Below are 24,681 nucleotides of genomic sequence, written 5' to 3' on the forward strand. Positions count from 1 at the left end.
GCGCTAGCTAAACATGAACAAAATCCCTTTTAAAATAAGCAGGCAGCTAGCTAATGAACTTTAAAACCAGTTTAACAGCAGATAACCTTCCGATCTGTCCCCTTTTCTTGATGATTTATTTTCATAGTTTTTTTTGTGTCGCATTTGATCACTGGCGGAAATGACACTTAAGGGTTTATCATACTTCAAAACATGTATTGTGAGGACGGAGAAAATGGTGCCCATTGAGAGGGCAAGAACAAGACGTACTGTATGTTAGGAGAAGTACAATATTATCATAAGGAGACATATACTTGGAATACAGAGGAGGAATGGAGGGGAAAAGAGAGGCAGAGGGGGTTGAAGAGAGAGAGGGAGGAAGAGGGTGATTTTGAGTCGGGTATAAATGGCGGAAAGAAAGTGAGATGATTTGTCAAAGAAGAATGGTAGAAAGTGTAAGCAGAGTGAGCCATCCGCCAGATTGAGAAATGGAAGTGAATGAGGGCGAATTATCGGAGGTGGCAGGTGTGGTTTAGTCCTTGGAGCCCGAGGCTTGCACTGATGGTCAGGATAAAGATGAGTCGGTGACGGTAGGAGTGACCCTTGCCTTTTGGCTGATCCATTTGTGGTTTCAGGGTGGATGAAAAAGGAGTTGAGTGCTGTGGAATCGGTGAAATTAACCAGAAGTGGCCTGATAATTGTTTGTGTTTCTGCTGGTGGTGGAGCAGGTGCTTCGCGCCAAACGAATTGGGACAAGATACAGTGAGAGCAAAAAGTATTTGATCCCCTGCTGATTTTGAACGTTTGCCCACTGACAAATAAATGATCAGTCTATAATTTTAATGGTAGGTTTATTTGAACAGTGAGAGACAGAATAACAACAAAAAAATCCAGAAAAACGCATGTCAAAAATGATATATTGATTTGCATTTTAATGAGGGAAATAAGTATTTGACCCCTCTGCAAAACATGACTTAGTACATGGTGGCAAAACCCTTGTTGGCAGTCATAGAGGTCAGATGTTTCTTATAGTTGGCCACCAGGTTTGCACACATCTCAGGAGGGATTTTGTCCCACTCCTCTTTGCAGATCTTCTCCAAGTCATTAAGGTTTCGAGGCTGACGTTTGGCAACTCGAACCTTCAGCTCCCTCCACAGATTTTCTATGGGATTAAGGTCTGGAGACTGGCTAGGTCAGGCCTTAATGTGCTTTCTTCTTGAGCCACTCCTTTGTTGCCTTGGCCGTGCGTTTTGGGTCATTGTCATGCTGGAATACCCATCCAGGATCCATTTTCAATGCCCTGGCTGAGGGAAGGTTTTCACCCAAGATTTGACGGTACATGGCCCCGTCCATCGTCCCTTTGATGCGGTGAAGTTGTCCTGTTCCCTTAGCAGAAAAACACCCGCAAAGCATAATGTTTCCACCTCCATGTTTGACGGTGGGGATGGTGTTCTTGGGGTCATAGGCAGCATTCCTCCTCCACCAAACACGGTGAGTTGAGTTGATGCCAAAGAGCTCCATTTTGGTCTCATCTGACCACAACACTTTCACCCAGTTGTCCTCTGAATCATTCAGATGTTCATTGGCAGACTTCAAACAGGCATGTATATGTGCTTTCTTGAGCAGGGGGACCTTGCGGGCACTGCAGAATTTCAGTCCTTCACGGCGTAGTGTGTTACCAATTGTTTTCTTGGTGACTATGGTCCCAGCTGCCTTGAGATCATTGACAAGATCCTCCCGTGTAGTTCTGGGCTGATTCCTCACCATTCTCATGATCATTGCAACTCCACGAGGTGAGATCTTGCATGGAGCCCCAGGCCGAGGGAGATTGACAGTTCTTTTGTGTTTCTTCCATTTGTGAATAATCGCACCAACTGTTGTCACCTTCTCACCAAGCTGCTTGGCGATGGTCTTGTAGCCCATTCCAGCCTTGTGTAGGTCTACAATCTTGGCCCTGACATCCTTGGAGAGCTCTTTGGTCTTGGCCATGGTGGAGAGTTTGGAATCTGATTGATTGCTTCTGTGGACAGGTGTCTTTTATACAGGTAACAAACTTAGATTAGGAGCACTCCCTTTAAGAGTGTGCTCCTAATCTCAGCTCGTTACCTGTATAAAAGACACCTGGGAGCCAGAATTCTTTCTGATTGAGAGGGGGTCAAATACTTATTTCCCTCATTAAAATGCAAATCAATTTATAACATTTTTGACATGCGTTTTTCTGGATTTTTTGTTGTTATTCTGTCTCTCACTGTTCAAATAAACCTACCATTAAAATTATAGAGTGATCATTTCTTTGTCAGTGGGCAAACGTACAAAATCAGCAGGGGATCAAATACTTTTTTCCCTCACTGTATGTGTCTTGTTTTGCTCTCAAGAAAAGGGTGACTGAGGGATTTCTGGGGAGTGATTACTGGGGAGTGATTACTGGGGAGTGATTACTGGGGTAGCGGTAATTGTGAAAGTGGACCAACTGAAGGGGAAGATTCCCGGTGTTTGTGATGCTTTTCATTTGGTGCGAAGTGTACTGGGTGGCGTGAGTGGTGAAACAGAAGAGTCATTGTCTGTTCTTTTGAGTTTTGATGTTGGGTCTTTGCCCGACAAAAGTGATGATAGGATATTTCAGTTATCCAGTACGAGCTTATGTGCCGAATACATTCCTTTGTTAGAGGTGTACATCTTATGGGCATGTGGCAGCAGTGTTTAGGAGTGAGCTTCCTAATTGTGGAAAGTGGGCAGAAGGGCATGAGGTAAATGACTGTGGAGCATTGGGGAAAGAAGCAGTATGTGTTAATTGTAAGGGTGCCCATGGGGCTAGGGACCAGATATGTCAGAGAGAGGCAGGTTGAGATTACCAGGGTTAGAGTAGAGCAGAGGTTGTCCTATGCTGAGGCAGTGAAGAAAGAGGGCTAGGCCAACGAGTGATATATGCTTCAGTAAGATTGGCTTTTTATCATTCATAGCAATGGTTATCAACTGTACTGCAGGGATGGAATGTACACTATATATACAAAAGTATGTGGACACCCCTTCAAATTAGTGGACTCGGCTATTTCAGCCACATCCGTTGCTGACAGGTGCATACAATCGAGCACACAGCCATGCAATCTCCATAGACAAACATTGGCAGTAGAATGACCTTACTGAAGAGCTGTCACTTTCAATGTGGCACTGTAATAGAATGCTGCATTCTTGCCTTGCTACAGCTTCCCAGGTCAACTGTAAGTGCTGTTATTATGAAGTGGAAACTTCTAGGATCAACAACAGCTCAGCCACAAAGTGGTAGGCCACACAAGCTCTCAGAATGGGACCGGCGAGTGCTGAAGCGCTTTGCGTGTAAAAATTGTCTGTCCTCGGTTGCAACACTCACTACCAAGTACCAAACGGCCTCTGGAAGCAACGTCAGCACAATAACTGTTCGCCAGGAGCTTCATGAAATGGGTTTCCATGACCGAGCAGCCACACACAAGTCTAAGATTACCATGCGCATTGCCAAGCTTTGGCTGGAGTGGTGTAAAGCTCGCCGCCATTGGACTCTGGAGCAGTGGACACGCGTTCTCTGGAGTGATGAATCACGCTTCACCATCTGGCAGTCCGATGGACAAATCTGGGTTTGGTGGATGCCAGGAGAACGCTACCTGCCCGAATGCATAGTGCCAACTGTAAAGTTTGGTGGAGGAGGAATAATGGTCTGGGGCTGTTTTTCACGGTTTGGTCTAGGCCCCTTAGTTCCAGTGAAGGGAAATCTTAACGCTACAGCATACAATGACATTCTAGACAATTCTGTGCTTCCAACAGTTTGGGGAAGGCCCTTTCCTGTTTCAGCATCACAATGACCCCGTGCACAAAGCGAGACCCATACAGAAATGGTTTGTCAGGGCCTCCCGAGTGGCACAGCGGACTAAGGTAATGCTTTGCAGTGCTAGAGGCGTCACTACATATCCGGGTTCAATCCCGGGCTGTGTCGGAGCCGGCTGCGACTGGGGGACCCGGTTAGGGGAGGGTTTGGCCGGCTGGGATGTCCTTGTCCCATCGCGCTCTAGCGACTCCTTGTGGCGGCTTGTCGCATGCACGCTGACTTTGGTCACCAGCTATACGGTGTTTCCTCTGACACATTGGTGCGGCTGGCTTCTGGGTTAAGCGAGCAGTGTGCCAAGAAGCAGTGCGGCTTGGCGGGGTCGTGTTTCGGAATACATATGGCTCTCGACCTTCGCCTCTCCCGAGTCTGTACGGAAGTAGCAGCGATGGGACAAGACTGTAACTACCAATTGAATATCACTACCAATTGAATATCAATATAGTTTGTTGAGATCGGTGTGGAAGAACTTGACTGGCCTGCACAGAGCCCTGACCTCAACTCCATCAAACAACTTTGGGATGAATTGAAACGCTGACTGCGAGCCAGGCCATATTGTCCAACATCAGTGCATGACCTCACTAATGCTCTTGTGGCTGAATGGAAGCAAGTCCATACCGCAATGTTCCAAAATCTAGTGGAAAGTCTTCCCAGAAGAGTGGAGGCTGTTATAGCAGCAACTCCATATTAATGCCCATGATTTTGGAATGAGATGTTCGATGAGCAGGTGTCCACATACTTTTAGTAATGTATTGTAAGTCAAAGAAATTAGAGGTTGTGGGGAAAAGCTGCAGAGAAGTATTTGGGTGTAGGAGATTTAATGTCAGAAGAGTTACAGGGTATGTTCAGTGGTGTCCCGTCATTTCAGTCTGTTGGCCTGAGGTAGGACTAGATAGGTTTAAATAGTGGAACAGGGTGGTGGGTTTTTAATGAGTGTAGGCTTAGATGGTAGGGTATTTGTTTATTTTATTTTTTTCCATGCAAAGTATAAGGGAGTTATACTCCAGTCCTGTTGGTGGCGGTAATGCAACATTTATTGGATACCAACCTCATCGAGACAAAACGTTTATGCCTACATCCAGCCACAGATAGAACACAGCAGTCTCCTAGACCAGTGGTTCCCAACCAGGGGTACTAGGACCCCTGGGGGTACTTGGCCAATCAACAGAGGGTACTTGAGAAGACTCATGAGACCATAGTTACTGGTAAAATGCACATGAGGGGGTACTTCATGGGTACTCCAGGCAGAGCAAAATTCAGTTGGTGGAACACTAAACAAAAAAGGTTAGGTTGGGAACCACTGTTCTAGAATATTGGTCCATTGGCTTTCATACTTTTTGAATTCTCGCACAGCTCAAGCAATTTCTCTAACTATCAACAGATTGAAATGAATAGAGGATGTGTATCGGGAGACGAGTTGGTTGGGAATTGTGGGAGGTACGTTTTCGGGCGGATGGTGGTCACATTTGGATGCCGAACTATCACGTCCTAGTGATTTACGCTTTACGCGGGTAACACAACTTCCGCGAACACGGTGCTGTCACAGAACCACTGGATAGAACAATGGTTAGTTATTAAACGTGTTTGGTGCCTCCACAGATGCATTTATTTACAGGTCGCTAACTTAACATCGGCTTTCAAACCCAATCTAATATCAAAGACAGTGGCCACTTTGTCATTATTTTCAGGATTTTCTGTAGTTAAGAGATCTGACGAAAGTCAGATTTTTCTGATTGAAGCACCCACATGCTAGCCTCAGTTACCCATCTAGCATATGTAGCTAACTATAGCATGTCCCCAACCTGCCAAATGTACACCTGAAATGTCTCTACAAGCAATTAAAATGTATTATTTTCTGCTGCACGTACACCAGCTTTTGTGTATGCCTACTGGTAGAAAATGTTGCAGAGATTCTTTGATGGTAGAAATAAAATTTATTTTAATAGGTAAAGAATACACAAAATGCAAACGTGAAATGGCTTCATATTCACTGAACACACATGGATAATAACAGTTACAGTTATCCATATTCAAACGTTGTATTTGGACCTGCAGTCATTGTGTGTGCAGGAAGTGCACGCGGTCAAGTACAGTCATGTCTCAATTTTGTTTTAGATTCAATCCCAGGACCGCTCAGAGAATGACAGAGAAGCTGCGAGAAAAAGGAGATCTGAAGAACACAGATAATTCCATGTAAAGGCTTTGAGCCTCAGTGGCAGTAGGCCAAGGCCACACACTGAGGGAAACAACAGTAATAATGTCATGCAATTATAAGATAATGGTTGGCTGCTGGCAGGAGAAAAACGTCCCACCAAGTCTTTTATGTTTTGCTGTAGCCAGGTTGGATGAACTAGAATAGTATTTATTATACCTCTTACTTGTTCCCTATGAATTGAATCCCCAAATTAAACCCTCTAGTCAAGATGGCATTGAAAATGTTATTGCTGAATTGTAAAACTTCTTGGCGAGCAAGAATCCAAGATTCAAATAGCCCCACAAAATCAAAGTTGCTTAATTAAATATCTTCATAAAGAACCGAAACAAAAGAGACATACAGACTTAGTATTTATGTAGTGGTGTAAATAGGGCTATAAAGACAACATTTTCTGTTACTGAATAGGTGAATTTCAAGTTGAAGCTGATAGAATTGGCTGACTCAACCATATTTTTTCTTCCCTTAATTCCTCCATTTTTAGTTGGGGTCATTAAAGATACCAAATGCTTAGGAACAAGAACTCACTATGTTACATTTCCATGTAATGCCTTAAGGGTGAGCAGAATGTCAATATACCACAGTGCTACTGTAAGTAAAACTATAAACTAAAATGCTATACAGTATATATGCACTCCCTTGAAAATGAAATACAGAGTGTTGACAGAAAGAATATAAAAAAAAAGATTTAGGATGTGCTTTTTTACTGCTTCTTTGATACATTGCATGCATGGAGACTGCATAGTAAGTCAGTATTGTTGTTTTCTGTCATAGTGGAACATCCACAGAACTAGAATTCTATTTCCATGGGAACATCAGCCCTCACAGATAATTCTCTTGACACTGTAGAGGTGTGGTGGTTGCAGTCCATTACCCCAATCCTGTTCACTGTGAGGAACATTTCCATTGGGACATTCATTTCCATGCGCTAAAACAGTTGATGACTGTTGTTTGTTTTCATGCCTTCTTGGTAAAGGTGATGTAATTCATCCAGAATAATGAACAGGTAATGTCTTCTCAAAGGCGTAATCATCCGTTTACTTTTGTGGATGTGCTTGGTGTGTTTGGTATGGATTGAGAGATATTTGTGCAAACAACTATCACAAACCAATTACAGTACTAGTAATGTAGCCTATTAATACCAAAGACAGCTATAATACTCCTTTAGTTTTCCCTACGTATTGAGAGTAAGTGATGGGGGGGACTAAAGCCACTGAAGAGATGTATCTGGGGGAGGGGGGGACTAAAGCCACTGAAGAGATGTATTTGGGGGAGGGGGGGACAAAAGCCACTGAAGAGATGTATTTGGGGGAGGGGGACTAAAGCCACTGAAGAGATGTATCTGGGGGAGGGGGGACTAAAGCCACTGAAGAGATGTATTTGGGGGGGACTAAAGCCACGGAAGAGATGTATCTGGGGGAGGGGGGGACTAAAGCCACTGAAGAAATGTATTTGGTGGAGGGGGGACTAAAGCCACTAAATGTACCCTTGTGGCACAAAATGAGTGTCATTTGATTAATTAGAGTGGAATTGCACCCAGCTAGATGATGAACATAAATGCTGTGTGTGTGTGTGTGTGTGTGTGTGTGTGTGTGTGTGTGTGTGTGTGTGTGTGTGTGTGTGTGTGTGTGTGTGTGTGTGTGTGTGTGTGTGTGTGTGTGTGTGTGTGTGTGTGTGTGTGTCACAGTGCTCAGCTGTGTGTGCATTGGGCTAATTTTATGCCTGATTGAACCCACTGTAAGAGTATGTAGATTTTCGCTTGGACAAGCCTAACTCCCAGTCCCAGCAGAGCCCACCGCCTGACAATCCTCATATTATCTGGAGATGTTGGAAGTCAGAGCACGGACAGACAACAAAGAGCAGCTCTAACGGGAGGGAAGATCAAGTTTTACAGAATCTGATTATGTGCATGTTTTCCGATCGGGGAAACTGGGAGAGTCAAGCTATTAAAGCACTAGGAAAGAAGAGGAAAATATATGTTTTAATTTAGATCACATCCTTTTATTATGTTATCAAATGTCAAAAGAATGCATGATTTAAAATTAAATAAAAATATATCTTTCAGTATGTTCACTTACAGATATATTTACATTCTTTTACAGAGAAAAAGCAACAACTTTAGTTGTTCAGCACAGTAACAGGCGTTTGCTTTGTTGCCACTTGGGGACTGAAGACAGGATTGTGCACATTGTGCACAGAGAGAGAGAGAGGCAGACTACACTCTTGGGATAAAAAGGTGCTATCTAGAACCTAAAAGGGATATTCGGTTGTCCCCATAAGAGAACCCTTTGAAGAACCCTTGTTGGTTCCAGGTAGAAACCTTTTGGCTCCAAATAGAACCGTTTTGGGTTCCATGTAGAACTCTTTCCACAGAGGGTTCTACATGGAAGCTAAAATGGTTTTACCTGGAAACAAAAAGGGTTTTACCTGGAACCAAAAATGGCACTCCTAAAGGGACAGCCAAACAAGCCTTTTGGAATCTTTTTTCTAAGAGTGTAGAATATTGCAATCATGATGTTTTGTTGCACTTATGCATGTTCCATTTATCTTCATTGTAGTAAGCAACACACTCGGTCTGACATCCATTATGGAACAAGTTGACAGCTGAACAAAAACATTTGTTGACAGCTTAACAAATCCTTTTTGAGAAATTTTGAGCAATTAACAATCAAAAACATAGTCAAGTTGAACTGACTTGTGGATTGACAATCACATGGAAACATGCGTTTAATAAGAACCTGATATCCACGTAAATTCCCTCATTAATAAAGTTATGTCCTGAATCACAATAAAGCAAACCATTCTCAAAGACAAAAATATATACATATAAACCATATTTTATCAACAAGTGCACATGACCTCTTTTAAAATGCGAAGCACAAGCATTATCAAGTCTTTTTCTTTTGCCTTATTCTAGAATCTAGATATTTGTATTCCATGTTGAAAACATGAACATCGATAAGAGAGCACAGTAAAGTCTTGGTTCTCTGAGACATCAACTGTACTTAGACTTTCTTCTGATCACAGGCAGAACCACATTTATGAACATTGTTTGGGAAAGTCAACTTTTTGAAAATAAACACTCAAATTATTTCACCTTTTCCCAGTGGAGCCCTTGTAGTTATTTTGTTATCTTCCATACAAGTAAGAAACAAACTGAGCATAATACAGTTGAAGTCGGAAGTTTACATACACCTTAGCCAAATACATTTAAACTCAGTTTTTCACAATTACTGACATTTAATCCTAGTAAAAATTCCCTGTCTTAGGTCAGTTAGGATCACCACTTTATTTTAAGAATGTGAAATGTCAGAATAATAGTAGAGAGAATGATTTATTTCAGCTTTTATTTCTTTCATCACATTCCCAGTGGGTCAGAAGTTTACATACACTCAATTAGTATTTGGTAGCATTGCCTTTAAATTCTTTAACTTGGGTCAAACGTTTCGGGTAGCCTTCCACAAGCTTCCCACAATAAGTTGGGTGAATTTTGGCCCATTCCTCCTGACAGAGCTGGTGTAACTGAGTCAGGTTTGTAGGCCTCCTTGCTCGCACACACTTTTTTAGTTCTGCCCACACATTTTTTTTTATAGGATTGAGGCCAGGGCTTTGTGATGGCCACTCCAATACCTTGACTTTGTTGTCCTTAAGCCATTTTTCCACAACTTTGGAAGTATGCTTGGGGTCATTGTCCATTTGGAAGACCCATTTGCGACCAAATGCTTCCTGACTAATGTCTTGAGATGTTGCTTCAATATATCCACATCATTGTCCTTCCTCATGATGCCATCTATTTTGTGAAGTGCACCAGTCCCTCCTGCAGCAAAGCACCCCCACAGCACGATGCTGCCACCCCCGTGCTTCACGGTTGGGATGGTGTTCTTGGGCTTGCAAGCCTCCCCTTTTTTCCTCCAAACATAACGATGGTCATTATGGCCAAACAGTTCTATTTTTGTTTCATCAGACCAGAGGACATTTCTCAAAAAGTACGATCTTTGTCCCCCCCAAGCAAAGAGGCACTGAGTTTGAAGGTAGGCCTTGAAATACATCTACAGGTACACCTCCAATTGACTCAAATGATGTCAATTAGCCTATCAGAAGCTTCTAAAGCCATGACATAATTTTCTGGAATTTTCCAAGCTGTTTAAAGGCACAGTCAACTTAGTGTATGTAAACTTCTGACCCACTGGAATTGTTATACAGTGAATAAGTGAAATAATCTGTCTGTAAACAATTGTTGGAAAAATTACTTGTGTCATGCATAAAATAGATGTCCTAACCGACTTGCCAAAACTATAGCTTGTTAACAAGAAATGTGTGGAGTGGTTCGAAAAACGAGTTTTAATGATTCCAACCTAAGTGTATGTAAACTTCCGACTTCAACTGTATGTGCTGACATGTGAGGCAAACACACAACACATAAAAATTGAAATCGCTGGAGAAATGTAGCCACAATGTCTCTTTTTTCCAAAACAAGAGCAGCCCTGCCATCTAGACCTACTTATGCCTGAGATCAATGTTCTATGTTCTACTCAGCACATTATTTTCAACTCAATATTTTATATGAAAAAAATCAAACTAAATCATTGTTGCCTGAAGGGGTCCTAAAATTCATAATAAAATAGCCAAATTATCCATGGTATGACGGTCTTAAAACAACTCCATATGTCAGCTTTCAACCACAGGATATTGTATTCATTGTAACCAACTTTCAACATAGACAAACCTTGTATAAAATATGTTGAATTTGTACCTTTGAAATAACATCAGATCTTCAATGTTTATAAAAAACAAACTATAGTCTGGGCAGCACCTCCTACTGGACAGTTGATCTATCAACAGCTATTCATTTGGTCTCCCATCCGAGGTTTTAACCAAGCCAAGCCATGCTTAGCTTTGATGTTTGTCACTGTCTACTACCAATGTGCTATCTTTTAAATGATTATCGGGAGAACGCTTAATAACGACATATATTCACGGTTTCTAGCAAAGTCGTTCCAAAGGGTAGGTTTAACAGAGCAAATGAGATGTAACCATACTTTATAAGTCATATACAGTGCCTTCGGAAAGTTTTCAGACCCATTTACTTTTTTCACATTTTGTTACGTTACAGCCTTATTCTAAAATGGATTAAATAAAAACAATTCCTCAGCAATCTACACACAATACCCCATAATAACAAAGCAAAAACAGGGTTTTAGAAATGTTTGCTAATTTATAAAAAAAATAACAAAAATACCTAATTTACATATGTATTCAGACCCTTTGCTTTGAGACTCGAAATTGACCTCAGGTGCATCCTATTTCCATTGATCATCCTTGAGATGTTTTTACAACTTGATTGGAGTCCATCTGTGGTAAATTCAATTGATAGGACATGATTTGGAAAGGCACACACCTGTCTATATTAAGTCCCACAGTTGCCAGTGCATGTCAGAGCAAAAACCAAGCCATGAGGTCGAAGGAATTGTCCGTAGACTTCTGAGACAGGATTGTGTTGAGGCACAGATCTGGGGAAGGGTACCACCAAGACTCTTCCTAGCGCTTGCCGCCCGGCCAAACTGAGCAAACGGGGGAGAAGGACGTTGGTCAGGGAGGTGACCAAGAACCCGCAGGTCACTCTGACAGAGCTCTAGAGATGGGAGAACCTTCCAGAAGGACAACCATCTGTGCAGCACTCCACCAATCAGGCCTTTATGGTAGAGTGGCCAGATGGAAGCCACTCCTCAAAAAAAGGCACATGACAGCTCGCTTGGAGTTTGCCAAAAGGCACCTAAAGAACTGACCATGAGAAACAAGATACTCTGGTCAGATGAAACCAAGATTGAACTCTTTGGCTGAATGCTAAGCGTCACATCTGGAGAAAACCTGGCATCATCCCTACGGTGAAGCATGGTGGTGGCAGCGACATGGACTGGGAGACTAGTCAGGATCAAGGCAAAGATGAACGGAGCAAAGTACAGAGAGATCCTCGATGAAAACCTCCTCCAGAGTGCTCAGGACCTCAGACTGGGGCAGAGGTTTAACTTGCAACAGGACAACGACCCTAAGCACACAGCTAAGACAACGCAGGAGTGGCTTCGGGACAAGTCTTTGAATGTCCTTGAGGGGCCCAGCCAGAGCCCGGACTTGAATCCGATTGAACATCTCTGGAGAGATCTGAAAATAGCTGTACAGCAATGCTCCCCATCCAACGTAACAGAGCATGAAAGGATCTGCAGAGAAGAATGCGAGAAATTCCCCCAAATACATGTGTGCCAAGCTTGTAGCGTCATACCCAAGAAGACTCGAGGCTGTAATTGCTGCCAAAGATGCTTCAACAAAGAACTGAGTAAAGGGTCTGAATACTTATGTAAATGTGATATTTCATTTTTTTTTTTCATAAAAAAAAAAATACATTTGCAAAAATGTCTAAGCCTGTTTTTGCTTTGTCGTTATGGGGTATTGTGTGTAGATTGATCAGGGGGGAAAAGAATTGAATACATTTTAGAATAAGGCTGTAATGTGGAAAAAGTCAAGGGGTCTGAATACTTTCCGAATGCACTGTATCATCAATGATACTATATTGCATTTGAAAAGTCAGTGATAACACATTTAGATGACAACTAAACCAAAAATGTGACATTGTTTTTCCATTGTGCCCAGTGGGTCTACATGTGTGGGAATGCAGGGAATTATTTTCAGATATTCTGACGATTTTACCATCTTTATTTCCAACTACGAAAATGATTTATATTTTTTGTCTCAGAAAACTTGGGGAGCCAAATAAAATCACCGCTTTTTGTGGAACCCTGCCCTATGTAGTGCCCTATGGGCCCTTGTCAAAAGAAGTGCCCTAAATAGGGAATAAGGTGCCATTTGGGACGTAGCCTCTATTACCCTCCGTCAACACAAGGGGACAGCAGCTTGTGACAGCTAACCTCTGGCCACAGAACAGACTCCTACCGCTGTGCCTCCTGCAACAATGACACACGGACACACGCCGTAAAGATGATTGGGTACAAGACCCTATTACCCTCGCAGCTAGAGAGGGAGGGAGAGGAAGGACAAGGGTGTGTGTGTGTGTGTGTGTGTGTGTGTGTGTGTGTGTGTGTGTGTGTGTGTGTGTGTGTGTGTGTGTGTGTGTGTGTGTGTGTGTGTGTGTGTGTGTGTGCATGCGGGGGGGTGTGCGTAAATGAGTAGTGTGCATCCAGCCGTAGCGAGGGGATAATGGGAAAGCAAAGAGGATCATTATCTCTGACAGCCTGCGCTGCCATGCACCTTATTCCCCTCCACAACTCGCAGGAAAAAATGGACTGGATGTTTGTGTATGGTGTTGGTGGGAATCTGAACTCCCTTTTCACTTTGTTAATCTTCTCTAAGTCTCCTTTACAGACAGTTGAAGTTCTACACATTCTTTTAGGCACAAGCTTTGGTAACTATGTTTCAGTAACTACTCTGCATTGCACTGAATTATTTAACAAGCTACAGATAATTAGCATGCAAAGAAGACTCAATATCAATCAGTCCGTTTAGCTTTGGAAAATATGATTGATGATTATTTTTTGTCTCACAAGGCAAATGGGTTATAAAAAGGACACAAGATTGCAAAGAATGGCTTTTACACCTTCCTTTTTCCAGACATATCGACACTATCTTACTATGCAAACGTTCTGATGGCTTATTATTATCAGTTTGTTATCATCAGCACTTGTTTCCCATTGAAACCTTTGGTATGGAAAAGCCTCCGCATCAGTTTTTAAAGGAACTTGTCACAGGATTGACAGTACTTGTGCTGTGTTTGTGCATTTTTATGGCACCTCTACTCTACCCTACCCTTGTGTCTTTCCACCCACCACAACAGCAGTCAAGGAGGCATTTGCCCCAGGAATCTGGATCCACATTTGAGCTGTCTTTCTCCAATAGTTTGGGAATACCTTTACTGCTTGTGCTCGCAGTAGCGAGAGAGAACAGATGAGAGGTGGCGATAAGGCTGTCAACGTCATTAGCCTCCTCCCTCTCTTTCTCCCCTCCACTCTCTCCCTCCTCCTCCCATCCTTCCTCCCCCTCTTTCTCCACTCTCTCCCCTTCACAAGGCAGCCAGTAGAATGTCCTCAGGATTCTCCCTCCACCCCACTAACAAGAGTAGGGTTTAGGGTTTAAACATATTAAACATAGTCCTGCAGGCTGTAGCCAGCCAGGGTGTCTTTTGGAGGGACTCTGGATGGAGAGTAGAACTGCTGTGTTCCCTTGTCTTCATGTAGAGGCTTCTCCTGCTGGATATCGTCAGCTGCTTGGACCTTACCCTGGGACCCTTTGTCAACCCACTGTAGCTGCTCCTGGCTCGACTGCTCATTAGGCGACGTCTGCTGTTTAAAGTCCTTCTGCTCCCGTTGCTGTTGCTCGCGCTGTATCAGGTCACACTGTATCAGATCGCGCTGTAGTTGCTCCTGGTTTATCTGCTGCTGCAGTAGTTTGTCAGGAAAGGTGGTAGAGGTGGAGGTGGAGGTGTAGTCTCTTTTTCTGTGACAAAACAAACAAAAGATGACCCCACTGGCAAGCAGGAAGCCGGCAGAGACAAAGGTCACGTACACGGCCCCCCCAGGCTCGTATTTGCTGCTCTCGGGCACGTTGGAATCCAGGAAGGTGGTGATGACCTCGTTGGTGAACCAGGAAGCGGGCACCAGGCAGAGAATGCCAGCCAGGATGAAGCAACCCCCCGCGGCAATGGCCGCGTGCCCCTTTGCCCGGTGACTGCCCCCCCAGCGGGTGCACTTCAGCCCTAGGGCAGCAAGACAGAGGCCCAGGCAACCCATCATGCACGACAGAACCATTGTCGTCCTGGCGGTCTGCAGGTAGGCGGGCAGCGACAGCACGGAGTACTTCAAGGTGCAGCTGAACACGCCGGTGCTGTACCAGGTGCAGTCCATCCACAGCCCCTGCATCTGGGAGATGGCGGTCATGATGTTGGAGCCCACGTCGGCACTCACCTTCCAGTTGGGCAGCAGCGTGGCCACGGTGGCGCCCAGGACGCCCAGCAGCGCCAGGGCGAAGGCGAGGATCTGCATGGTGGAGGACGCCATCGCCGAGTTTCGAGTCCCCTCCTCTCCGGCACAGCGGCACCGTCACCCTGTGGTGGCCCGAGCCTGGCTCCCTGGCTCCGTCTCTCCCTATCGCCCCCGTGCAGCCTCAGGTCCTGACAGCAGATAATTCCTCAGTGCAGGCTTCAGTGGGCTGTGATAAAAATCGAAATGAGAATTGAACTGAGCGAGCAAGCGTGACGATCAGACGGAGGAGGCAGGGGCTGGATGAGGCAGGTGCGGTATGAGGCAGGGGCTGGTGATGGGGAAAGGAAACTGCGCTCTGCTCTTTTTTTCTCCCTCTTTTTAGGGGGGAAGCGTGTGTGAGTGTGCGCTTTCTGTTTGTCTGCATTTTAACTCTGCATCCCTGGCTTTGTGTGACTGAGTTTTGTAGTGTTCATTTAAAGACTCAATTATGTGCATTTAAAGCTGCAGCGTCCTTCCTCTGAAAGTGGGTTACTCTTTCACAGCAGGCAGCTACTTCACTTCACTTTAGCTATGAGGGAAATGCTGCTTCTATACATAAACTCAATTTACAATATATGTCATTGCAGCATGCATAAGCTATTTCAATAGTCTTTTAGAATAATTTGTAATTTCTCCAATTCTTTAGTTTGTCTTCTATGGTGGTGACGTTCTGACATTAAAAACAACATGAATGCATTGTTAAAGTGAATAGTTTGTTTGTAATTGCAGTGTGTTTTGAGAAAAAAAGCCTCCTTACCTTTTGTGTGTCTCGGACAGTGTGCCGTGGTGCGTCAGTCTCTTCTCAATGTTTTCTGGGCACAAAAGAGATGGAAAAAACACCTAACAAAACAATAGGCTAAGCAGCTCAGCGATTCACACCTCCTCCGTCCTCCTACCATCTCCTTAGCAACACAACATACAATTCCATCCTTTTCAGTGTCCCGTAAAAGACATGGCAGCCGCACATTCTTGTTGCCTGTGAGCTTCAGTACCTCTAAGGAGAACTGAGTGGTGGACTGAGAGAAATACTGCAAAACTGAGCAGCAATGTGCTGTGAGAGGGTTTAAACAACTGGACTAGTATAACCTGAAGGTCATTGATTCAGATGAACAGCCGCAGAGCTAATGTCCTCTCAGCAAATGAGTTGTAATGACAAAAGACAGTAGTAAGCCAATATTCTTCATCACGGCATATTTAAATGTCTGACTGAAATTTGCAGTTGTAGATATTGTTGGTCCCATTTAATTGGTTCAATATATCATTTAGACAGCCAAGAGTTTTGAGGTTTGATTTGTCATTGGTGTTCGTTCGATGGTGGCTTTTTGTGGTGTTTCGTCGTCGTCACTCAGAGCACAATATAAACGGAAAGATGGCGAGGACCTGCATCCCCATCCTTTAGCCTTGCAGCTGAGAGGAAGGTGCCGCCTTTCAATTGACCGCATGAAGTATGGCCGACTGCAACACACAGATAAGACTGTGTGAACCGCCCCCTCCATTTGTAGAGATGGAACACACACAGCGCTGGTATCCCAACAACAGTCACAACCTATCCTTAAAGTAATCCTCTGTCTATATATCCACACACTGTGACAGCAGAAGGGAAAGCACCCTATAGTGGCAGACCTGCCCCAACAGGAACGATTACCAGAGGGATAAACAGAAAACATGCATTTTTCCTACCCACTCCCACCCTATCCCCAGGCCCTATCAGACTCTACCAAACTGCCTCCCCCATTCCAACCCCTCATTTTAGGAGAGAAAGACTACATTCATTTGAAAAAAGGGGAAAATATTACTGGAAGAGAAGAGATCATTTGACCTTAGCCAGTCTGCCTACTCCCATTAACTCATTACCATTATATTTTCCAGCCCAGACGATGGCAGGCAGCAGGCTCCCTCCCAGGCCTATACCTACCTAGCCACCCTCTGAGGGAGGGAGTATGGCGGGAAAATGCCACTGTGATTATTACCACAGCTGTAGTCCTCATTAGGAGACTCTTAGCTCTATGTATACACCCCTCCATCCATTCCTCTGCATCCCACCTCTACTCAGCAGCATAAAGAGGTCATTCTTTGCATCCCAAATAACACCCTATTCCCAACATAGTGTACTACTTTGGGCCCTGGCCAAAAGTAGTGCACTATATAGGGAATAGGGTGCGATTAGGGACACACTAGATCCCAGAATACACTGCTCCAAACAGCAGAAGCATCCAGGAGTGAATGACAGCAGGAGTGACAGCAGGAGTGGGTTTAATGGAGGACCAATTTTGGGCCTCCCGCCTCAGACAGACAGTTACATTGAAGTCATTAAAATTGCAGAATTTTAGGCTGTGTGTGTGATGTGAGAGGACATGGCTAGCTAATATAAGCGGTGCTCCATGCATTTGTTATTTCTTCTTCCGGGCACACAGAAGTTAGGCTCTGTATCAAAGCCCGTCTACTTTTAGTCTCAAAGGAAAAACGGTCTTGTGAATTTTACACGCTGCATCTATCACACTAGTGTTCCTTATTGCTTTGTACAAAAAGTATATGGACTTTTACTACTCAAAATAGTAATATCAGGAAGTAACAAAGATCTCTTTAAGACCTGACCAGATAATCAGTTTTATCACCATCATTGTATTACCCAGTATTAGACAGTTAAAAGACAATATAAGGGAAATGATCAAACGGTCAAAGATGGTCATGTGATGATGGCTGTGTATAGAGATGTTAAAGGGCGCTAAACCTAGACCAAGAAAAAAAGACTTGGATTTCAGTTGAAATGAGTTTCTTCCCAATTCTCCTCCATTATGTTACCAAGAGTTTACTAAGCAAGCTACACAGGCAGGTAAGGTCATGCACTTTTTTCGGGAGAGTGACCCTGAGGACAAGGAAACATACAACAAACTACTAACAGAACATCACTGAACATCTCTCATATGAATGGTATGTAATGTCTGGATATAATTAATATCTTTGAGATTGATGTCCTTTACCAGCCTGTTGAGTCATGGGACTACACCAGTGTATGTGATGTAGTGTTTTTGGTGCATGTTTAGCTCTGAGAAGCAAGGGGTGCATGGGGAGAGGAGGGCTGGGTCGCAAATGGCCCCTTATTCACTTTATAGTGCACTATGGGCCTTGGTCAGAATTAGTCCACTATAAAGTGAATAGTGTGTCTGGAACGCAGCCAAGGAGGGAGATGGGAACCAATGCAACTCTAAGAAGAGTAGAGTAGTGTTATCCTAGCTCTCTGGTCTCTACTAGAATAGGGCAGGAGTGTTATTCTAGCTCTGTGGCCTCCACTAGAATAGGGCAGGAGTGTTATTCTAGCTCTCTGGTTTCGTCTAGAATAGTAGAGTAGTGTTATTCTAGCTCTGTGGCCTCCACTAGAATAGTATAGTGTTATTCTAGCTCTGTGGCCTCCACTAGAATAGTAGAGTAGTGTTATTCTAGCTCTGTGGCCTCCACTAGAATAGTATAGTGTTATTCTAGCTCTGTGGCCTCCACTAGAATAGTAGAGTAGTGTTATTCTAGCTCTGTGGCCTCCACTAGAATAGTAGAGTAGTGTTATTCTAGCTCTGTGGCCTCCACTAGAATAGTAGAGTAGTGTTATTCTAGCTCTGTGGCCTCCACTAGAATAGTAGAGTAGTGTTATTCTAGCTCTGTGGCCTCCACTAGAATAGTAGAGTAGTGTTATTCTAGCTCTGTGGCCTCCACTAGAATAGTAGAGTAGTGTTATTCTAGCTCTGTGGCCTCCACTAGAATAGTAGTGTTATTCTAGTTGTCACTAGAATAGTAGAGTAGTGTTATTCTAGCTCTGTGGCCTCCACTAGAATAGTATTGTGTTATTCTAGCTCTCTTGTTTCCACTAGAATAGTAGAGTAGTGTTATTCTAGCTCTGTGGCCTCCACTAGAATAGTATTGTGTTATTCTAGCTCTGTGGCCTCCACTAGAATAGTAGAGTAGTGTTATTCTAGCTCTGTGGCCTCCACTAGAATAGTAGAGTAGTGTTATTCTAGCTCTGTGGCCTCCACTAGAATAGTATAGTGTTATTCTAGCTCTGTGGCCTCCACTAGAATAGTAGAGTGGTGCTATTCTAGCTCTGTGGCCTCCACTAGAATAGTATAGTGTTATTCTAGCTCTGTGGCCTCCACTAGAATAGTATTGTGTTATTCTAGCTCTGTGGCCTCCACTAGAATAGTATTGTGTTATTCTAGCTCTGTGGCCTCCACTAGAATAGTATTGTGTTATTCTAGCTCTGTGGCCTCCACTAGAATAGTATTGTGTTATTCTAGCTCTGTGGCCTCCACTAGAATAGTATTGTGTTATTCTAGCTCTGTGGCCTCCACTAGAATAGTATTGTGTTATTCTAGCTCTGTGGCCTCCACTAGAATAGTATTGTGTTATTCTAGCTCTGTGGCCTCCACTAGAATAGTATTGTGTTATTCTAGCTCTGTGGCCTGGCCTCCACTAACTGGAGTAGTAGCTGTTGATGTGTAGGCTAGTTCTTATTGGCACATTCTACTACTCCTTGGTTCCATTAACTTTGTTTGCTTGTTTGCGTTTCACTCCCATCATTCTCAGGGACAGTAGTATCTGGTACTGATTAGATGTTGTTATCGCTCTCCCTAATATTGCTCATCAAGTTAGAAGTTCAAGTTTGAAGTTGTATTAGTTGTATGTATAGGATACACACGGTATACACCGTCCTATGGAATACTCCTACATCATCACCTCAGGTTCATTGAAAGAGAGCCATTGATAATGTTTAATGGTGGAGGAGATCATAGCTGAGGACTATCGTTTGGCACATACAGACTGTTATTCTGTTGTCACTTCCAAGGAAGAGTAAAAATAGAAATCCAGCGGTAAATTTGTAATGATGGTTTAAAAGGTGGCCCTACCCAGAATTCTTTCAAATAGAAAATGATTGTTAATGTCAACTGGCAAGCACGGTTCCAACTTCCAACGTTTTCACTGCCTGTTTAAAGTCTGTTTTAAAAAGAAATGTTGACATTGGTCAGACAGCCAAGGAATTTTTATTGCGCTGTAATGAAAATAGTCATACAGTAAAACCGGGCAATTTAGACGCATGATTAGTCTGCTATTCATTACAGGTTGCTATTGTGCTTGTTGTTCCCTCTTTAAAGCCTTGTACATACAAGCTCATAAAAAACCTGTGTTGAGCTCATTCAGCAAATCTATTTTTAATGGGAAAAAGGTACAGTATGAGCAGACTAACAAAGACCTAGTAAAGTATTTTATTTAAGAGACAAATGGATTAGTGAATTCTGTGATGACAAGCTGTCCAGCAATGAGAAATGTTGCATTGTAGTGCTGTTAGAATATTAATTTGTGACACTACAGATTTAGAATCTTAATTTGATCACTCTTATGTTGCTGAGAATTTTCCTGCGTAGCAGGAAAAGCAAACTTGTACTGTATTCAAAGAAAAGGCTTCTAAAGTTTGTAATTTCCATTTTAAAATGTCAGACTTGATTTGCCGTAACGAAAAATGTATCAACAATTATTATTCACATAATAATTCCAGGTCCCCAGTGTCCAGTCTGGAGCGTGAAGTCACAAGGTCTGCTGATCGGCTACTGTGTAGCAACCTAGCGCTGCCAAAAGCCCTGGTCTGCTCTAGAAAGCCGACGTAAAGTACGATTGCCTGAACGGCCCCCAAAATAAAAATAGACGGCCGTTTTGGGCTCTAAAATGTGTTTATTATGATCAAGTTTGATCTTCCCAGTGAATTATTTTAAAGTTCCCTACAAATTGAGATATTTTAATTAAATAGTAATCCATTCTAACTACTACATTTGTTGTCATGCAAGACCACGTGCTGACACAGACCAATCACAGGCCGGCAGGCTACCAGGAGGCTCGCGCCCTTATTCCATAAACATCTCTCAGGCAGGATGAAAACGATTACATCGACCATGATCCTTTGCTAGTTATGGTCACTTTCACCATGATCCTTTTTTTTGGTGCCATTCAGCCCCATTTAGCAATATGGCACATTTCAAATTCAAATACTTCTGGCTTCATGTGCCATCGGGAGTTTTCCATAGGAATATGTGGATGACGTCAGCGATATCACCATCTACTGGTTTTAATGTCTATCAATAATTCACATTTCCTGTTGCCGCAGGATTATTTTCCTGCTGTAGCAAACTGGCTCAAATTAAGACCCTACATCTGTAGGCATCTATTTGTTGTTACTTTACATTTTCATTGCCTCAGATGAAGTTAGAATAGCAAAACTACACGGCCAGAGAAGGGGAAAAGGTAACATCTTATGTAATAAGGATTAGTTAAAGGTATCACCCTACCACCTTATTGCAGTAGCCAGATCACCAGGTGAAATGGAATTTCTGAGTTGAGAGTTCATTCAGTAGGCTGAAATATTTTTGCATGAGTACAGCCAGGAGGCATCAACCCTACCTAAATCATCAAACAGACAGGAATATAAATGACCTATTTATTCCCACAGTCAAGAGGCAATGGCTTCGCTATACCTGTCAGCAGTTGGATTGATGCAGTTTTTTCACCACTAAGGTACCGCCATGAAATGATCAATGACAGGTAATTGACTATTTTTACACAGCCTAATACAATCAATGTGGATAGTTAAATAACTAGCTGTTTAGAAATTATATTCTCTCTGAAAACGTTATTGTCATGTCATGGCATCCGAGTAAAGGAATGATGAGGTAAACGATGGAAACCATTTCCGATTCCCTGATTGGATAAGCCATAATGCGGAAGGAATTTTGGCTAGAATGGGGAGTGCAAATAAACAACCTGTCAACAAAGTTCTTAGAACAACAATGATGGAAATCTATCCTGTTTTATGCATCATGTCCAAATTGCTAACAGATGTGGTAGTGTACACAAACTGTCACACATAGACATGTCTCAGTCCAACTGTAGGTTACTGTGAATAGCTGTGGTTCTTCTAACAACGTCTACCTAATACGCTGTAATCAACCTCACATGACTTAGAGAAGAAAGAGGGGAAACACTTTCAGCACGCACTTACCGCTGTTCTATCCATCCAGTGTTCATCCAGCAGCACAACTCACAATGGAACCACGTTTCTCCTGTGTCTGAGAGATTGTGTTAGTGTGTTTGCACACACAAACACACGTGTGTATGTGAGTATGTCACGTCACCGAATGCTAGTTGAGGCTCGGACAAGGAAAGCCAATCCTAGGTAGAGTAGGGGGACTTCAGCCCCAGGTGTGATGTTGTCCGTTGTTGAATGCAGTCCAGCACAGCACATCCCATCAGCTGTTGTTCCGAGAGAACCCAGTTAGCTGGAACCAGAGGCAATCAGCTCTCTGCCCCTGACAGTATCCCAGTATCACACCACACCGTCCATCTGTGATGGAGCTAAACTCCCTGTTCTCTACCTCTCTCTCTCTCTCTCTCTCTCCTGTTCTCGCTCTCTCTCTTCCTCTGTCTCTTTCTCTCTTCCTCTGTCTCTTTCTCTCTTCCTATCTCTCTCTCTCTTCCTCTGTCTCTCTCTCTCTTCCTCTGTCTCTTTCTCTCTTCCTATCTCTCTCTCTCTTCCTCTGTCTCTTTCTCTCTTCCTCTGTCTCTTTCTCTCTTCCTATCTCTCTCTCTCTTCCTCTGTCTCTCTCTCTCTTCCTCTGTCTCTTTCTCTCTTCCTATCTCTCTCTCTCTTCCTCTGTCTCTCTCTCTCTTCCTCTGTCTCTTTCTCTCTTCCTATCTCTCTCTCTCTCTTCCTCTGTCTCTTTCTCTCTTCCTCTCTCTCTCTTCCTCTGTCTCTCTCTCTCTTCCTCTGTCTCTTTCTCTCTTCCTATCTCTCTCTCTTCCTCTGTCTCTCTCTCTCTTCCTCTGTCTCTTTCTCTCTTCCTATCTCTCTCTCTCTCTTCCTCTGTCTCTCTGTCTCTCTCTCTTCCTCTGTCTCTCTCTGTGCTGTAGATCAAATCAAATGTTATTTGTCACATGTGCCTAATACAACAGGTGTAGACCTTACAGTGAAATGCTTACTTACAAGCCCTTAACCAACAATGCAGCCTACAAGAGTTTCTGAATTTCCTCTTCACTTCAGTTTGCTCCTCAATTCATGCACCTTGGTTTGAGAGCGAGGTAGCGGCAGTGTTCCCTTCCCTTTGCGCTGTTGGTCCAGGAGGCCCCAGGAGGATCCCAGTCATATCATGGGTGAATGGCATGCAGGAGTCGGCTGAGCCAATGATGGCTGAAGAGACCCAGCTGCTGTGCTGGAGCACCCCAGAGAGCAGGGCACGGCAGCCTGCCTGTCTGTGAATGTTGCTGCTGTGCTGTGGTCTTTGTGGAGCTGCAATCCCCCTCTATTGTTCTGGGTAGAGAAAAGAGCACGAGGCTGACAGACAAGAGAGTCTAGTGGTACTGGAGGCACTGACTAGGCAGAGGGAGAGGGAGCTCTGAGAGGAGGAGGAGGAGGAGGAGGAGGAGGACCCAGGCACTGCTGACTCTTCTGTGATGACTGCCTTCAACAGTGTGTCAGTGGAGCTGCTGCCTGTGGGCTGTAGCCTATGTAGGGTCGCCAGAAACTGCTAACATCTGATTTTCAGGGATCCAATATTTTCAACCTAACTTTCGTTTCCCCTGAAAACCAGATGTGGGGACTCCGCTCAGGTCATCTTTTTACGCCTGCTACGTTAGGTTAGTGGGCTGTGGTATCTGTGGAGCCTCCTGCAGTCTGCCCCAGAGATAGATCCAGCCATTCCTCTGTCATCCACTCGTCATCTAATCCCCCCGTTGCTGACCAACACTTCAGTCTCCCTTCCAAGCCCTTTTTCGTGAAGAGTAGGCAGTAGACACGTTGAAGTGTGTTCCCTCTCTCCTCTCTCAGGCTGTCAGGCAGCAGTGTGTTCCATCTCTCCTCTCTCCTCTCTCAGGCTGTCAGGCAGCAGTGTGTTCCCTCTCTCCTCTCTCAGGCTGTCAGGCAGCAGTGTGTTCCATCTCTCCTCTCTCAGGCTGTCAGGCAGCAGTGTGTTCCATCTCTCCTCTCTCCTCTCTCAGGCTGTCAGGCAGCAGTGTGTTCCATCTCTCCTCTCTCCTCTCTCAGGCTGTCAGGCAGCAGTGTGTTCCATCTCTCCTCTCTCAGGCTGTCAGGCAGCAGTGTGTTCCCTCTCTCCTCTCTCCTCTCTCTGTCTGTCTGTCAGGCAGCAGTGTGTTCCATCTCTTCTCTCTCAGGCTGTCAGGCAGCAGTGTGTTCCATCTCTCCTCTCTCCTCTCTCAGGCTGTCAGGCAGCAGTGTGTTCCCTCTCTCCTCTCTCTGTCTGTCTGTCAGGCAGCAGTGTGTTCCATCTCTCCTCTCTCAGGCTGTCAGGCAGCAGTGTGTTCCATCTCTCCTCTCTCCTCTCTCAGGCTGTCAGGCAGCAGTGTGTTCCATCTCTCCTCTCTCCTCTCTCAGGCTGTCAGGCAGCAGTGTGTTCCATCTCTCCTCTCTCAGGCTGTCAGGCAGCAGTGTGTTCCATCTCTCCTCTCTCCTCTCTCAGGCTGTCAGGCAGCAGTGTGTTCCATCTCTTCTCTCTCCTCTCTCAGGCTGTCAGGCAGCAGTGTGTTCCATCTCTTCTCTCTCAGGCTGTCAGGCAGCAGTGTGTTCC

The 24,681-nt window shown here is 44.1% G+C and overlaps 1 protein-coding gene across 1 annotated transcript; it reads right to left on the minus strand.

Annotated features, from left to right (window-relative positions):
- Positions 1 to 12,488: 12,488 nt before the first annotated feature.
- On the minus strand, positions 12,489 to 22,582 carry LOC106571248 (claudin-20). Its single transcript, XM_014144052.2, has 3 exons — positions 22,104 to 22,582; positions 15,828 to 15,882; positions 12,489 to 15,257 (listed from the first exon to the last, which is right to left on the minus strand). Exon 3 carries the CDS (start codon positions 15,104 to 15,106, stop codon positions 14,192 to 14,194), a length of 915 nt encoding a protein of 304 aa, XP_013999527.1. The 5' UTR covers positions 15,107 to 15,257; positions 15,828 to 15,882; positions 22,104 to 22,582; the 3' UTR covers positions 12,489 to 14,191.
- Positions 22,583 to 24,681: the final 2,099 nt, after the last annotated feature.

The sequence above is a fragment of the Salmo salar genome, chromosome ssa15 (genome assembly GCF_905237065.1).
Source record: "Salmo salar chromosome ssa15, Ssal_v3.1, whole genome shotgun sequence".
NCBI classification, from domain to species: Eukaryota; Metazoa; Chordata; class Actinopteri; order Salmoniformes; family Salmonidae; genus Salmo; species Salmo salar.